General features: G+C 47.0%; 1 protein-coding gene across 1 annotated transcript in view; it reads left to right on the forward strand.

Moving 5' to 3' along the window:
• The window catches only part of ANO2 (anoctamin 2), a gene marked incomplete at its 5' end in the record, with an annotated part of 414,765 nt that overhangs the window by 390,004 nt on the left and 7,801 nt on the right, over window positions 1-16,960 (forward strand). The window contains 3 exons of the mRNA XM_013008512.1: window positions 8,251-8,403; window positions 8,755-8,807; window positions 10,903-11,084. Coding sequence (XP_012863966.1) covers window positions 8,251-8,403; window positions 8,755-8,807; window positions 10,903-11,084 — 388 coding nt within the window. The remainder of the gene's footprint in view (window positions 1-8,250; window positions 8,404-8,754; window positions 8,808-10,902; window positions 11,085-16,960) is intronic.

Consider the following 16,960-nt stretch of genomic DNA (forward strand, 5'->3'; position numbering starts at 1 on the left):
GCGTACTCTGCACCAAGGACAGCTAGCTTCCCTTGCCTGGGGAAGAAGGAGATCACTGGGCAGAGCCTTAAAATGTGGGCTGATGAGTTAAACAGAGCAGTGACCTTCCCTTGTTGAGTTTTGACAGAAGTGTTTGTATTAATGAGTTGCTTTTAGCTACCTCCTTTCAATAACTGCTTTTTCTGTGACAGAAGACACATCACTCCAATGTGGCTCTCAGTTATCCCCTTCTATTGCTCATGCGGGCAGGGCTCTGACATCCCTGGTTTCAATCCCTTTTAGCAGATGGGGCTGCTCTGATTAAAACACCCAACCCAGTTAGTGATCCTGGTGATCCCACCACGACCCACGTGTGTCAGCAGAGCAGAGCTGTGCTTCATAGGGTTTTCAAGGGTGGGCTTTTGGGTTTTGATTTTGAAGGTAGATGGTCAAGCCTTTCTTCCAAGGCCCTTCTGGATGGACTCAAACCATCCAAGTGAGTTTACAGTTGACAGTGGCCTCTTCAACTAGAGTTCAAACAAAGAGAACAATCATTGCTCATATGATTTTACTCTTTTTATTCCACCTTCTTGGGATGTCCTCTGAGCAGTGTCCAGCCATGACAACCGCCAGGTGGAAGGGTTAAACTCTTCATGTTCCAGTTGTTCCTTACCGTCATTGAGGACGATGCTTTCAATTAGCCCAATCAGTTTTCCCTCTTGGTGCCTGTTTGGTGAAATAGTTTATGTTTCTTTATTATACATACAACTTTTGAGCATCCCTGAGCATGTGTTTGGCACCACACAAGGTAGTGAGGACTCAGAAGAGAATCAAGTTGGTCTCAAAGAATTAGTCATCTGAGGAACAAGTAAAATAAAGAGACTAGAGTGGCATTTGCAAAGTATTATGGGACTGAGGAGGAGAGATGCCCAGAGCGCCCAATTTGGTCTGGGTAAGATGGTGGGTATGAAAGAGGGTGGAGGAAATTCTTCATAGAGAAGGTTAGGCCTGAGAGATAAATAATAATTTTCTTGGCAGACAAGAGAAGGGAAATTGTGGGCAGTAATTGTGTAGTCAAAGCTTGGAAATATGAAAAAAAGGATGAGCTTGGGGATGTATAAATGGTTTAGGAATCATTGAAAAATAGAAAAATTGGAGATCAAGGAGTGCTAGGTAAAGATTAGCCCTGAGCACAGAGCATGGGCAAAGAGGAGATGACCCTGGGGGACAGAAAACAAACCAACAAAAAACAAAAACTAGGCTCAGGCCATAAAGGGCCTTGAATGCCAGCACTTGTTGTGGAGTGGGGTTGGTGGGAGGAGGCTTATAATTCCACTCGAAACTCAAGGAAAAAAATGAAAAACCCAAAAAACTTCACTGCCATTGAGTTGGTTGCAACGCAATGCCGACCCTGTAAGACAGGGTAGAACTGCCCCCTTTGAGTTTCTGAGGCTGCAATGCTTTATGGGAGTAGAAAGCCCCATCTTTCTCCCAAGGAGAGGCTGCTGGTTTCGAATTGCTGACTTTTCGGTTAACAGTCCAAGTTGTAACCACTATGGCACGAGGGCTCCCCTCATTCCACTAACAAAGTTTAAATAAATGAGTGAAAAATCAGAGTTACACCCATCAAGAGCTTCCCCACCTTTCTGACCAGTCCGTTCTATTCTCCCGGATACATGATTTTTCCCTCTCTAAGCAGATTGTCCTGGAATGTCCTTGTGGAATGCACCTTGTTAGTATAAGCCACCCCTCCTCGTGCTTTTCACCTGAACCCAGGGAATCAAGCGCCTGGTTTCCTTGTCTCCAGCACCGGACAGGGTGGGGTAGGTGGCTGTTTCACAGGGGCCCTCAGGACTGGATGGTGAGAAGAACAAATGGGCTCTGTGCCTAGGAGGAGTCCCAGAATCTGCGCGTCTAACTTGGCATATCTGGAACTTTGGGCAGCAGACTTTATGCAGATTTAGTTAAAGATCAACTTAAAGATGCTTCCCTCATTAATTCAGCCGGGACCAGTCTGGTCTGGGTCAAGGCAGGCTGGGATCTATTATGCACAGCGTTAGGGATTTCTGGTGTGCTCTTTTCCTAACAGCTTTCTATTTTTAGAAGCAGATCTTGTATTGGTGAAAGCCAGTCTTACTGTGTGCTCTGAAGCAAGCATGCTCCAGACTCCAACTGCCACAGCTTTAGAGACCTTAGACTGAAGAGAGGAGCTTTGGATTTGTAAGTTGTGCTCCAGAGGATTATGAGTTTGTTAGCAAAGCTTCCTATTTCGTTCTGTCTGTTTGGCAAGAGACCTGGGAATGCTCAGGGTGCCCCCATCAAAATATACCACACCTACAGTCATGGAGCGTCTGCCGAGAGTGGCTTCACTTTGCCCAGCGTACCCTGGGATGACCCCAGAGGCAGGGACAGGGGTGTTTTGTCACTCCCAGCCTGGCATAACTGGCTCTTGCTGAGCCTACTTTCTTGAAGTTGTCTTGGTTGGCAAGACAAAAGGAACCTGACCCTTTGTGATGTAGGAACAATTTATGGGAACTATGACAGCATATGCAGCCAGCACTGGAAATTGACAAGACCGAAAGCCAAATTAACTGCCACTGAGTTGATTGCAGTTCTTAGAGCCCCTGTAGTCCAACGAGAATGGCCCTCGTGGATTTCCAATGCTCTACACTGATAAGATATTAGACCGCCTCAGCTCTCTCCTGAAAAGCAGCTGATGGCTTTGAACTACCAACCTTGCAGTTAGCAGCCCAGCACTTCACCCTCCTCCAGGAATGTGACAAGAGAGGGACAGAAAGAAGAGAGCATGTTTCTGGAGAGTTTGTGAAGGTCAAAAAGGAAACCCCCGGCAGGTCAGTGCTGCAGGGGAGGCATTTCTGTCTGTCTCTGGAATTTATGGAAGGAGAGAAGAGGCAGTGGAAAGTTGCATTTTCTCTCTAATCCTGGAAGGACATTGGACTAGCAACTGCCAGTTCGGCGAGTGCAGTGCGGGCATATTGTACACATACACTTTCACTCACTCAGAAGGAGACCGCCCTGTTCTCTTCTTGCAAACTCCTGCTTGGGCTTTGGAGGGTCTGCGCAGCTCTTCGAGGAAAGGTTGCCTGAGACACCGGAACCTTTGCCCAGTAGAACTGTGCTCCTTAGAACCCAGCAGACCACTTTAGAAAGCCACACACCCAGATGCATTCATCTGCACGCTTAAAGACACGCATGCATGTTACAGGTTTTAGAAAACTCGAACATCTGTTTTGCTTTCGTGGTTAATTCCACCTCTCTCCCCATCCCCACTCCATCCCCCACTCCAGACTCCAGAGAGAATTCCTCAGCAAAGCCTCATTTAAAAGATGTGGTAGATTCTGCCTTTTGAACTGGCTCCCAGAGCTTGTTTTGAAGATTCCTTCTCCACCCATCCCTCTCAGCCAGCTAGTCAGCCGGCCATTCCAGGGGTTCAACCTTGATAGAGCTTCAGCTGCAGGTCTTCAGATGCAAGTGCTTTCCCATTAGCTGGCACCTGCCAGTCTCCTAAGGCCTGCTGAGGGTCTATTGGGCATCATAGATGATGGCAGTGGACAGGGTTGTATCAGCAAAAGCAATGACCCCAAACGGTTGACCCAAACAACCCACCAAATTGAAAGCAGTTGTGTTGGCTAAAGTCCTATCCTTGTTCGCTCTCTTGAAACGTCCACTGTTAGGCTTACCTCTCCTTGAAAACTTATGTATTTATACTTTTTTTTTTCAGTCTTTGTTTGAATATCCTAGAATCTTGAAGTTTGGCCAAGAGAGTGAGAATCTTATCATCATAGCAAATCTGACTTGAAGGAAATGCTCGAGATTCCAGCCCATAACCATCGCATGGGTTAAGCCTTGCAAACTGTGAGCTGGTTTCTTTGTGGAAGCCAACAGGTCCCAGCATGCCCGCATGGGGCCTCTGGCAGATTCAGTTAACAGTGGATTGCTTTAACCACTGTGTCACCAGGGCTCCTTGGAATTTGAACCAGGCTGCTGATGCTCACTGACACAAAGAGAATTGCTAAGGGGCACACAGCTAGTTAGAAACACGTATAGGACTAGAAGTCTGGTCTCTTGACTCAATCGGTGCTTAAAATCAGTTCTCTTCCTTCAGTTAAATGTGTCCGTTGAGTGTGTGGAGTGCTGGTGGTTCAGGTATAGAATTCTGCCATCCCTGGGAGTTGCCTGGGTTCTATTACTAGCCATTGCATCTCAGGCACAGCTATCACCTGTCTATCAGGGGAGGCTTGCCTGTTGCTAAGGTGTTGGATGGGTATCAGCAGAGCTTCCAGACTGAGACTGACTAGAAAAACAGGCCAGGCAATGGACTTTCAAAAATCAGCCAGGAAAACTCGATGGATCACAAGAGTTTAATCTACAGCCCATTGTGGGGATAGTGCAGGAGCACGCAGCGTGTTGTTCTTTGTGCATGGGGTCACCATAAGTCAATGGCAATTGGCAACACGCATGTATGTTTGCAGTATATATCACGGATACAAATACATATTAATATTCATCCCAATAGGAATAAAATTACACAGCATAGGTAGTATCTATTATTAGGTGTCTGACACCAATTCCCATACAACTGCTAATCAAAAGGTTGGCAGTCTGAACCCCCTAGCTGCTCCAAGGGGGAAAACTGTGACAGGCTGCCTTGCTACATACTTCTGTCTTTGGAAAGCCTTCAAGGCAGCTGCTGAGCAGGAGAAAGACAGGAGTTTCTGTTCCCATAAAGGGTCACAGTCTTGGAAATTCACAGGGGCAGTTCTGCCCTGTCCTGTGAGGTCACTATAAGTCAGCATCGACTCTATGGCAGTGAGTTTTGGGCTCGGGCACTTGGGAATCCTGCCTTAGTCTTGTCTATCATGTCTTTGGAAACCCTGCCCCCCTCTGTCCTCTGGGGTCTTTATGAGCCAACACCGATTCAATGTCAATGAATTTAATTATTTCTTCAACTTCCAATTGAAGTCATTGAAGTACCAACCCCCTCAAAAAAACAACAACAAAAAACAACTGCCATCAACTCTATTCCAATCCATAACAATCCCATATAGAGTTTCTGAGGGTGTAATTCTTGTTTTTTAAATCATTTTATTGGGGGTTCATACAACTCTTATCACAATCCATACTGACATCCATGCCTACATGCCTATTTCAATGAATACCTTCCTTTATAAAAAATCGTACAACTCTTATCACAATCCGTCCATCCCTTCATTGTGTCAAGAACATTTGCACATTTGTTTCCAAGACTGTAATTCTTAAAGGGACCAAATAACTTCATCTTCTCTTAAGGAGGGTTAAGCTTTCAATCTTGTGTTTAGCAGGCCAGCACTTACCAGACAGGGCCACTAGGGCTCCTTAGTTTACACACACACACACACACACACACACACACACACTGTCATCTAGTCAATTCTGACATATAGTCACCCTATAGGACAGGATAGAACTTCCCCTGTTGGTTTCCCAGACTGTAACCCTTTATGGGAGTCAAAAGCCTCCTCTTTCTCCTTAGGAGCTAGCTGGTGGTTTCAAACTGCTGACCTCAGAGTTAGCAGCCCAATGCATAACCATTATGCCATCAGGGCTCATTGTTAGTATGCAAGGAAGTCTTTTGGGGGGGGTGTTCATCAGCAAATATGTATGGAGCTTGCAGAATGAATGGAGCCTCTGTCTTTCTGATGAAGCTTGATGGTGAGCAGATCAGTCACAGCAGCAGGGGTGATGACTACAACAGAGGCAGGAACACAGAGTGGTGGAGTTCAGAGAGCGAGCAATGACCTGCACCAAGGGGTGAATGGTATTGGATGGGTCTTGAGCTGTGCTTTCCAAAGTGGACAGTATCCGCTGCTACAGGAGGGGCTAGAATGGTGGGGGTTGGGGGGTGGAGTGGGAGAGGAGGTAGGCTGCAAAAGCAGATACCTATACTTCATCCTGGATGATGGATCCAGAGGCACTTGGGTGAACAGAATAAGGGAATTCTGAATGGTTTAAAATCCAGAAAGGTGTGCCTCAGGATTGTATCCTCTCACCATACTTATCCCATCTGTATGCTGAAAAAACTAATCTGAAGAGCTGTACTGTGTGAAGAATAAGGAAGCATCAGGATCCAAGGAGGCTTATTGCCCTCCTGTGATACACAGAGGACACCACCTTGCTGACGGAAAGGGAGGAGGACTTGAAACACTTGCTGGTGAAGATCAAGGATTTCAACCTTCAGTATGGATTCCAATGCAATGTTAAGAAAACACAATTCCTCAGAACTGAACCAGTAGGTAAGATCATAATAAATGGGGGAAAGATTGAGGCTGACAATGATTTCCTCTTGCTTGACTGCGCAATCAATGCTCATGGAAGCAACAGTCAAACGATCAAAGGGCCCATTTCATCCAGTAAATCTGCTACACAAGACTTTTTTAAAGTATTGAAAAGCAAGGTTGTTACTTTGAGGACTAAGGGATACCTGATCCAAGCCATGGTGTTTTCTGTCGCTTCGTATGCACGTGAAAGTTGGACAATGAATAAGGTAGCCTGAAGAAAAATCAAGGCATTTGAATTGTGGTGCTGGTGAAGAACACTGAAAGTACCACAGACTGCCCAAAGGACAAGCAGCTCTGTCTTGGAAGAAGTACAGCCAGAATGCTCCTTAGAAGCAAGGATGGCAAGACTTCCTCCCTCACCTTTGAAACATCTTCTCAGGAGAGGCCAGTCCCTGGAAAAGGACATCATGTTTGGTAAAGTAGAGGGAGACCCTCAACACGATGGAGTCACAAATGGGCCCCAACAAGAGGCTCAAACCTTAAGAGCAATAGTGAGGGTGGCAAGGACCAGGTGTTTCCTTTTGTTGTGCCTGGGGCTGCTGTGAGTTGGAAGCCACGCGACAGCACTGCACAACCACATGCGCACAGTTCAACCTGCAACAGTGGATCCATGAGTGTGGGGGCTTTCTTCCCCCACCCCTAGGGCATGGGGAGATGGGTGAGAAGGAAACTGGTTCATAGCAGCCTGCTGCACTTAATCCAAATGGAAGTTGATGCCTTATCTGACTGCTTCTGTTCTTTAGCACACACGCTTTCCTTGGCTTGGGAGGCTCTCCCTAACTCAGTTTCCCAGATCAGTCCTCCAAGAGTGAATTGGACGTTCCCCATGGAGACTTGCCTCCTGTGTCCCCGCCCTCGATAGACTTGAGCCGTTCCTCCCTGGGCGTCCTCTGTCTTCTGTCATTTTCTCTCTCTCTCTCTCTCTCTCTCTCTCTCTCTCTCTCTCTCTCTCCACACATAGACCTCGTGCTTATCTTGAGTATGTGCTCCTTTCCCTTCAAAGCTTAGCTCCTTGACTCAGGCCTCAACGCTTGCCTCCTTAAATACTTTTTCATATTGCCTGACATTTAACGAGCTCTCCATCAATGCGTGATGAATGAATACAATTTCCACAAAAAAGACAATGACCATGGGTATGGGAGAAGAAACCTATTTGGGGAGATGCAAAGTCATTTTTTAGGTAGATCAGTCATTGGCAAAATTGAGCCCAGGGGCCAAATCCAGCCTATTTTCTGGTTTTGTTAAAAAAAAAAGTTTCTTTGGAGCACAGCCAAGTCCATTTGTTTGCGGGTTATGAATGTTACGTGTTGCATTCTACAATGGCAGAGTTGAATAGTAGCAACAAAACTATATGACCCACAAATCCAAAACTATCTGCTACTTGGCCCTGTACTAAAAAAGTTTGCCAAACCCAAGTAAGATGTACATGATGAATGACTTGTGACAGGGTGAAGGAAAGAAAACACGCCAGACTGTTTCTTTTTTCATATCTTTTTTCCTGTTTATGCTCTATTTTGCCCCAGTATTTAGGCAAGAAAATATTTCCTAAGTATATACGTGAGTAGGAATGGCTGTCACCCTCCAAGAGGGCTTCAAAGAGTTTGCATGGGCAATGGAATTAAAAGACAAGAACATTTTCCCCTAAACGTTTTGAAGCCCCTAGCATTGGAGGGTGAATAGCGTGCTTATGGAAATCATAGCTGCCATTTCCTGAGCACTTATTCTATGTCTGCTGTCACCCCCAAGTGATCGTCTTTCACGGCATTGACTGCATGGGACTGCAGGTATCGAGACGGAAATACCCCCAGCTGCTGGCCTGGAGGGAATGGAGCCCAAGAAGCCGACATGGGAGGAGACTCCAGAAAGAACGAAGCCAGCAGGCCAGAAGGTCTAAGCCCCCTGGTGAAGCCTCCCATCCTGTTCTCTCTCCTAGTCATCCAGTTTGGCTTTGTCACCCTCTTCGTGGCCTCCTTTCCTCTGGCTCCTGTGTTTGCCCTCCTCAACAACGTCATCGAAGTGCGGCTGGATGCAAAGAAATTTGTCACCGAGCTAAGACGGCCGGATGCTGTGAGAACCAAAGATATCGGTAGGTCTCCTGTCTCTTTCCTTCCCCTTTCCCCACCTTCTGTCCCACAACTGTCCCCACGCTGTGGGGGAATCCAGAGGTCTGGGAGAGCCGCTTCCTCTTCACCCCATTGCATTCCGCCATCCTCCGCTCCAGCTCTGGAGCTTTTCCAAGGCCACTCTGTCCACCTGCCTGTTCCCCCAGCTTCCAGACAGGGGGGGCACCGAGGCCATTCCAGACAAGCCCGCTCCTGGGGGGCCCTGCAAACCCCTCCTGGTAACTTACCTGCAAAACGTCACCCTAAGCTGCAGCGTTGTCATCGCCGGGCCCAGGGTGGGAGTGAGCCAGAGGGCCTTCCTTTCTGTCTTGCAGGAATTTGGTTTGACATTCTTTCCGGAATCGGCAAGTTCTCCGTTATCATCAACGTAAGTGCCTGCACTCAGGACTCCCCAGCTCGGAGGTGGGCTTCCAGAGATGAGGGGTCCCCAGCAGGGTACCTCCCAGCCATCTCTGTGTTGGGCTTCTTTAAAGGCAGCTCCCTGGTTAGCAGTGCAGGCCTGCCTTCTAACTCACGGTGCTGTCACCAGAGCCGGGCAATTACGTTTCAATTTTCCCGCAGAGAAGAAAGGCAATTATTTATTAGCATGCATACCTTGGCCCACAGCATCAAATATCAGATCTTTCTTTGGAGCCAAGAATAATGAGGAAAGAGTGCCACATATCTGTCTATCTCCCAGAAGCCTTGGTGGTGAAGTTCTCAGCTACTAATTGAAAGGTCTGCCGTTCGAACCCACCATGAGCAAGAGGCGTGGCTGTTTGCTTCCCTAGAGCTTTACCATGTTGGCAGTCTGGTGGGGGGGGTTGTTCTACGCTGTCCTATGAGGCAAAAATCAACTCGGCAGCCACGGGTTTGTCTGTTTGTCGTTTTCGGTTTCCCCATCTCTTTCTATTTCTGCTTCTGAACCGAACAATACCTGGAGCTTTGCCCAGCGTGCAGTTCCTAATTACAGTTCCTCTGCATTGCCTTAATTAGCCCTGTGGAAGCAGGTACTGTGTGAGTTAAGTTAGGCTATGAAAGATGAGAAGTCCTACCTGGTGTGACTTCCTTCACTACCGTCCCAGACTTATCCCTGTTTCCAGGGGAAATCCTGCTGCCTCCAAGTCAAGAGCTTCTTTTCTTCTGCCTTCTGTACCTGTGGTGGCCAGGCAGCGATCCCCTAGTCTACCTCCCAAGAAAATAGCAGCCAGCTCAGTGCACACCAAGAATGCTGAAGCCCACTTTCTTTTGAGAGAGCAACCTCGATTCTCGTTCTGATCTGGTGCCCAATCCAGAACAACCCAAACAGACGCAGAAGGTGAGCAGAGAGGTTTGCATTCAGTCCCAAAGATGCTGACTGGGAGAAGCGTGCAGTCATCAGGTACTTAGACATCAGGTACAATTTGGGAAATAGATCGGTCACTGCATTGAAGTTAGGTCTACTTAATACAAAAGGCCCCAAGCTGTCATCCCCTTCCCTCTGCAGAACAGGGAGACATCCAAGCGTTACTTCCCCGGCCTCTGTAAGGCTTGTTTACTCCTTGGTAAAGTGGGAGATATGAATAGTACCCACTGAGAAGAACTGTTTGGGAAATGAAATGGGATGATGAACAGGCCTATAGTAAGGGTTGAGTCGACTGTAGCTCTGATGACCATAAATATGCTATTCATTCTCAAATATGGCTATGGCTGTCTGTACTCACATATACATTTAGAACATATTTTCTTACCTATGTATTTTAAAGGGTTTTAATAGTTGGTGCAGAAAAGAATATAAACACCTGCCAAAAAGATTTAAGATTTTCTTTGTAGAAAGTACCTCCGCATTCAAACATGCAATCACTCATTTGTGGCCTGGTTTGCTCCATAGACATTTATAGGGCGCTTATATATGCCAGATGCTATGCTGGTTTATGTGTTTCCAACCAGCAGGATCCTCGCTTCCCCTCCCCGTGTCTCCCTTGTCTTAAGTAAAATGGATGAAAGGGAAGGTAGGTAGTTCCACAAGATGGTGTGCTGAGCGTCTTGAGGGTGAATGATCAAAATGAAGGAACCGTGGACCCCTGTCCCTGGCATTCCTGGATTTCTGGTGTCACTCCGGAAGGAATGTCCACGCCCACTTAATTTTCTTGCCCATTTCACCTAAAGGGTGCCCTGACCAGTATAGGCAAGTTGCTGAACACCAGTAGCAACTGTTATCTCAGAAATAACCGAATCCTTCCAACACCAAAAAGGCCTAGCTGGCTTGGTGTTCTTTGCTGCAGGGGCTGTGACAGCTCCTGTCGGGTGGGTTTCCTTCAACAGAGCGGAGATGGGAAGGGAGTAAGTGCCTACAGGGCCTCAGACACCAGGGTGCAGCACGCGTGTCCTGAGGTATCAGGGTAACACCTCTGCATGGCTGATCACCGAGCCAGATGAAACCCCCAGGACCGGCACGGCGTCTCTCCTGACCACTCCGGAAGCGTTTGTCGTTCTTCCCTCAGGCCTTCGTCATTGCCGTCACCTCGGACTTCATCCCCCGCCTCGTGTACCAGTACTCCTACAGTCACAACGGGACGCTGCACGGCTTCATCAACCACACCCTGTCCTTCTTCAATGTCAGCCAGCTGAAAGAGGGGACGCAGCCAGAAAACTCACAGTTCGAGCAGGAGGTTCACTTCTGCAGGTAAGGTAACTCGGCGGAGGGCAGCTGAGGACCCGAATCAGTCCATTTGACTTCGGAGGCCACCAGATCACCCAGAGCTAGAACTGGATCATCTCTTTTGTGACGCTGTCCAACCCCCCACCCTGAATCACCATAAAGGCAACTTGAGTAACTCAGCAAATACATCTTAGCTGCCTTTCACTGTTCACTGTGGGGCAAAGAAATAGACAGAGCCTTGTCTTTGCCCTCAAGGGATTGAAATCTCTCCGGGGGTAAAATAAGCAGGAGCCATAGGAAAGCAAAGGTCATTCGGTGTTTATGTGTCGCCTGGGCCATGTGTACTGTGGATTCTCAGAGAGAGGGGGAGACCACTGGGAATTAAGGGGCCTTGTGGTCAGATGTGCTAGTAGATGACGTAGTGCCCAGGGCCCCTCCTCTGTATGGCTCTCCAAGGTGCTGGATGTGGGTCTGCAGAGGGTGCTATCAGCTCCTGGCAGTTGGCAGTGCCTTCTAAGTCTGCCCCAAGCAAATTCCACAAAGTCAGTCGATGGGTTTGCGTGAAACAAACAGGTCAAGAGAAAATGGAATTTTCAGAATTAGAAAATTACTTTTTCATGGTAAGGGCTACGGATACTAGGTCATTGTACATTGAACACCAAAATAGAAGGTAACAACAATAGATCCTTCGAAAACGGAAGTGCTTTCCTGAACTGAAGCACATATCTCTCCAGGAACTCAGGACTCCACCTCTGTGTGGGGGACAGAGAAACAGGAGCATGACTTGTCAGCTAGGGAAGCAGCAACCATTGGTAGCAGAGTGGTTCTTTGCTGGGCTGCTAACGACAAGGACAGCAGTTTGAAACTACCAGCTCCTCTTCAGGAGAAAGATGAGGCTTTCTGCTCCCCTACAGCGTCACAGCCTTGGAAACCCAAGGATTGCTATGAATAGGACTCTACTTGATGGCAGTGAGTTTGGGGTGGGGTGTGTGTGTGTGTGTGTGTGTGTGTGTGCGTGTGTGTGTGGTCTAGATGTGCATATCTATGATACAGCACTAAGCATCTCTGACCTTGCCCCTGTGGTTCAATAACAGACCTTGAATTGTCTTTCCAGAAATATCAGTTGCTTACATGGACTTAACCAAAAAAGTAATGTAGTGGCCCACATAAATGAAAGCTGAGATTAGGTCTAATATTAAGCAAACTTTGATTCAGTGTCCAAACTCTCAACTCTACTCCCGTTGTTGGCTGTAGTTTTAAAGTGTCATAACACTTGTAAAAGTGACAGGCACAGCAGGAAAAAACAAAACAAAAAACCCAAGGTCCCTCTCCCAAAGAGTCCCAGCAAAGGCTTCTTGGTCTCCTATTAGCCAGGATCAGTACACATCTACTTTGAATCCATCATTGTCGCCATCAGAATGTGACGCTCACAGTGGCCAAGGCTGAATCCTTTGGAAAGGGGAGCTAGAGGTGAAACCCTTCTCCATCTGAAACACTTGACCTTGGAATAGGAGGCAAATCTCCAGTGAGCAATTAAGGTGAATGGTTCCTACACAGCAGAAACAATGAAATGTCCAGGGTGCCAGGTATTATTAGCACCCAGAGCTCAGAGTAAGTTTCTTGTGTCTAAAAACAAAGGAATTGGTTTTCTCGCTCCCTTCCATTAAGTTGATGCCGACTCATTGCCACCCAGGCAACTATAAAACCCTGGTAGTTTTCTCTCCAGTGTTTACATGCAATGAAGCAATCTCATGGCTTATCTCAGACCCCTGGAGAAATAGTTCATTTTTGCTATTTTCCTTGGACATATTCACAGCAGAACAAACACCAGGCCAACAGTGTCTGCAGGCACAATTCCATGACCCTGACGACATGCTTTTAGGTGCATCCTTCTCACCCTCCTTTTCCAGGTTGTTCCACCCCAAACTCACTGGCCCCTGAGATTCCTAGCCAGCCTTTCCATGCTGTTGCCGGTTGTCCATTGCATCCCATATAGGATAATTCTTCAGTAGCAAACAATTCCCCCCAAAGCCCAACTTTTAAAGCCCTGTCCCAGATAGGTACTCAAACACTGCACTTTAATTCCATTTTGCCAAGAAAATGTATCGGAAGAGAATAGGATCATATCAAGATCAAACTGAGATGACTTGCCAAACCCACCGTTTGTCCTAATTTTTAACGCCAGCGATGACTAGAGGTTCGTTTGGTCAATATTTGTGAAGCCTGCTCTACGTCTGCCGCTTCTTATGTAACCAACAAAACAAAACACCTCACTGCCACACAGCCGATGCCGGCGCACAGTGACCCTGTGGGACAGGGCGAACTGTCCCTGGGAGTTTCCGAGACGGTCACTCCAGAGAGGAGCGTGTGCTCCAGGTACAGGGGTTACTGTGTGCTCGCCTCTCCAAGAAGAGAGTCTGACTCCCTGGGGCTGGAGTGAGAGGGGCAAGTGATGGAAGGACATGGGAAGAAAAACCAGAAGCCAGATGATGAGGAGGAGCATGGTGGGCAGATGGAGGTGGGTTTGGCAAGACCACGGAGCTGGCTTACGAGACCAGGGACCTGATCAAGCATGTGCTTTGGTGTGGTCTCTCTGCTTCCAGTGTGCAGAGTAGGGAGTAGTGAGGGCTACATTTTAAATAAGGAGCAACCCAGCTCTATCCCTAGGCAGCTGTCTGGAGAATAAGGTTGGCATATTGTCTAGCTGTGGACACATGGCATAGGTGCATTCAACAGGTTAACCTCTCCCTCAGGGGGGGTCCTCCTTACAGTATCGCTCCATGCTGGGTCACTAAACCCTCTGGACATTTAGGTACATGAGGCCACGCCTCTGGGTAAATACAGTGAACCCTCGTTTATCGCGGTTAATCGGTTCTAGACCCTACTGTGATAAATGAAATTCTGCGAAGTAGGATTCCTTATTTGTAAATCAAATATTTTCGTAGTTAGAGCATAGAGGACATGAAAAAACACCCTTTAGTCACCATTACACTCATATTACCCAATTTATTAAATGAAAAAGGGAAAATACAGTAAAACATTTTGGACGTTACAATTATCATTTATTATTTATTATATTTTTATGGCATCTAGTTTACAGTATTACATATTTCACATACAGTATTATTATACATAGTTCTTACAAATACTGTAATCAATAGCCTATGAAATGACTTAAGGGATGTACTCTACAGGTGGGTCGCCGTCTTTTTCCTCTGAAGGAGCGGGTGTAGGCAGTGGGCGCTGTTACGCAAAAACCGCGATAGAGTGAAGCCGCGGAAGTCGAAGCGCGAAGTGGCGAGGGTTCACTATACTCCTGATGTGTTTCTAAACCCAGAAGGGCCAGTGGCTATAAGAAACTCAGAGACGAAGGCAGAGATGAAGAATGGAGAAGGGCAGCGGTAGATCCCGTGGGAAAGCGGGAAAGCGGCCCACAGGCCGGAGTCCCACAACCAGTCTCCCTGTGAGTGTGTGGAACGGCTCCGGTGGTGGGAAATTAAGAGATTGCCCTGCTTTTCTGGCAAGTAGTGTTGGGAACTTGATGACCCTTTCTAGTCTTAACTTTCAGTGACCTCCGGAGATAAATGTGGTCCAGTAAAACCAGGGTCTTGGGCTCCCACCCGGCTTCGCCAGGGCTGGAGGTATCTTAAAAATAGCAGTGGACGTTAGGAAGAGTCTCCAGCTGCCCTGTCAGATGCATTCCCGGCATTCTTGGAGCGACACTCGCTGCAATCTTCGCACTGCTTTGGCAGGACCACTCCAGAAAAGGCCAGCGACGTCAATCGCCAGGCATGATGAGTGGCCATTTGACAGGGTCCAGGGGCCACCATGGCCTGGAGAATGAATGGTGGATCGGGTCAGGGACTCCATTGGGAAAAGGCAGAGAGATCAGGAGGAAAGACCAAACCAGTGGCCCCGGGCCCCAGAGCTCAGAGAGTCTACCTGGGCACAACCAACCCATGGAGTTTGTGGGGGAGGTGGTAACCCTTCAGAAACAGCATCCTTGGGTGGCCACAGTCAGGTTTTTCTTCAGGGCCTGAGTGCTTTCAAGCTCTGAGGTCCTGTGAAAAGTCTTTGAAGGGACAGGTCCCTGACAGCTCCTGGCGGCTTCCCCATCTACTCCGTGCCAAACCCAGAGGTAGCGTCAGCTTTTCCGGGTGTTGCCTTTCCTGATCTCTATCAGCCTCGGGATTGACATGGTTCTCATTAGCTCCTAATTGCCTTCACTGTTTCCCTTGTGAAAGGCCAATTTCAGGAGGCACTTTTAAGTAGCTCTGATGGTATGAGAACATTGTATGTAATTGCAAGCATTAAATTGACATGAATTTCCATGGAGGCAACATTTTTTTTTTTTTAAGATACCACTCTTTGGAGTTGAGTAGTGCCTTTAGCAATGGTTCATAAGACAGCCAAAGCCTTTTCATCGTTTGGAAGAAACACACACCAGGCCTTTACTGGTGATTCAAGACCAGCCCCTCCGTTTCTGACCTTGTCACCCTCCCTGTTCTCAGCAGTTTTGTGTTGTGATGGATGGTGGCAGGGGCACACTGACCACCCCCACCCACCCTCACCCCATGCTCAGCAACGGCAAGGGAGACCCGGATGGGGATAGATGAGCTAGGACTCAGCTTTCTCATCTGTACAAATGAAAACTCAGACGAGATCCGCTTCAAGGACTCTTCTGATCCTGAAGAAGTAATATTTAGTGATGTGTGTAATAAACTTGCAAGATAGCTGAAGCTCCTTTGGCCACGGCCACTCTGTCCAATCCCCCCCCCCCCCCCCCCCCCCCCCCCCCCCCCCCCAGTCACAGGTATCTTCCTGAGAACCAGGTCATTGATTCAGTGGATTTTCACAGCTGACTAATGAGGGTCTATTTGTCACAGCTCATTTTCTATGCATGAATAGACAATGAACTTGTAGAGTCTTTAAGGTATTGTTTCATCATGGGTTTGTTTTATTATAATGAAATATATTTTTGGAGTTAATAGGAATCTTATTTCGTTGGATAATGTGTAAATTTATCCAAATCAGTGTGCTTTTCCAGAATGTTAGCATACTTGAGATGAAATATTAATGTAATTTTAAAGCTGAAACATAATGTTGACTTTTGTTTCAGTTTCACTTATTATATATGACTCTGTCTCATTTACTACTCTCATTTTGCTCCTAAAAGCCTTGTATGAGAGTATATCTTGGTCAACCACATATCTCCATTAATTTCAACCTTTTAAAAATATATGCTTTTGCATTATAGAGGTAACTCAGAATATGCACAATGATAAGTCAAAAACTATTGGCACAAAGTCCTAGAAACCCTTATTAAACAAAAATTTTAAAGTCCAAAGTTATTATTTCTGAACACACCCTCTAGCTACGTCTATAGAGACCTGAAGGAGGAATACTTTTTTCTTTTCTTCTTTTTTTCATTGTGAATTAAGTGAAGGTTTGCAGAGCACATAATCAGTTGTGTATTCAACAATTGACACACATTTTGTTCCAGCTCCGCCATCTCAATTCCTTTAATATCCCATCACTAGTCTGCTTCTTCCCTGTGTGTGTGTGTGTGTGTGTGTGTCTTCTTCTTTCTTTCCTAACTCTCTCTGTGCTTTGACCTTAGATCAATGCTGCCATTTGGGTGTGAAATGGTTGATCTTTCTAACACAAGAGTAAGCCCAGTTCCAGACCTAAAGGATGACTGGAGGCCATTGTTTGGGGTTCCTTTTATGATTTTGGTCTTGTTCCACATTTTCCCCCCCGCCATGCCCAGGGCTTCTGATGGAACGATCCTTTCCAAAGCCATAGTGCTTCTTGACTCAGGGTCCTGGAGGCTGATGTTTCTGTGGCCCACTAGTCCATATGTCTTTTGATTTTCATCACGCTTCTTTCCTTTGGACAGG

Source organism: Echinops telfairi, unplaced genomic scaffold (genome assembly GCF_000313985.2).
Source record: "Echinops telfairi isolate 266 unplaced genomic scaffold, ASM31398v2 ScPeMD7_7356;HRSCAF=8355, whole genome shotgun sequence".
NCBI classification, from domain to species: Eukaryota; Metazoa; Chordata; class Mammalia; order Afrosoricida; family Tenrecidae; genus Echinops; species Echinops telfairi.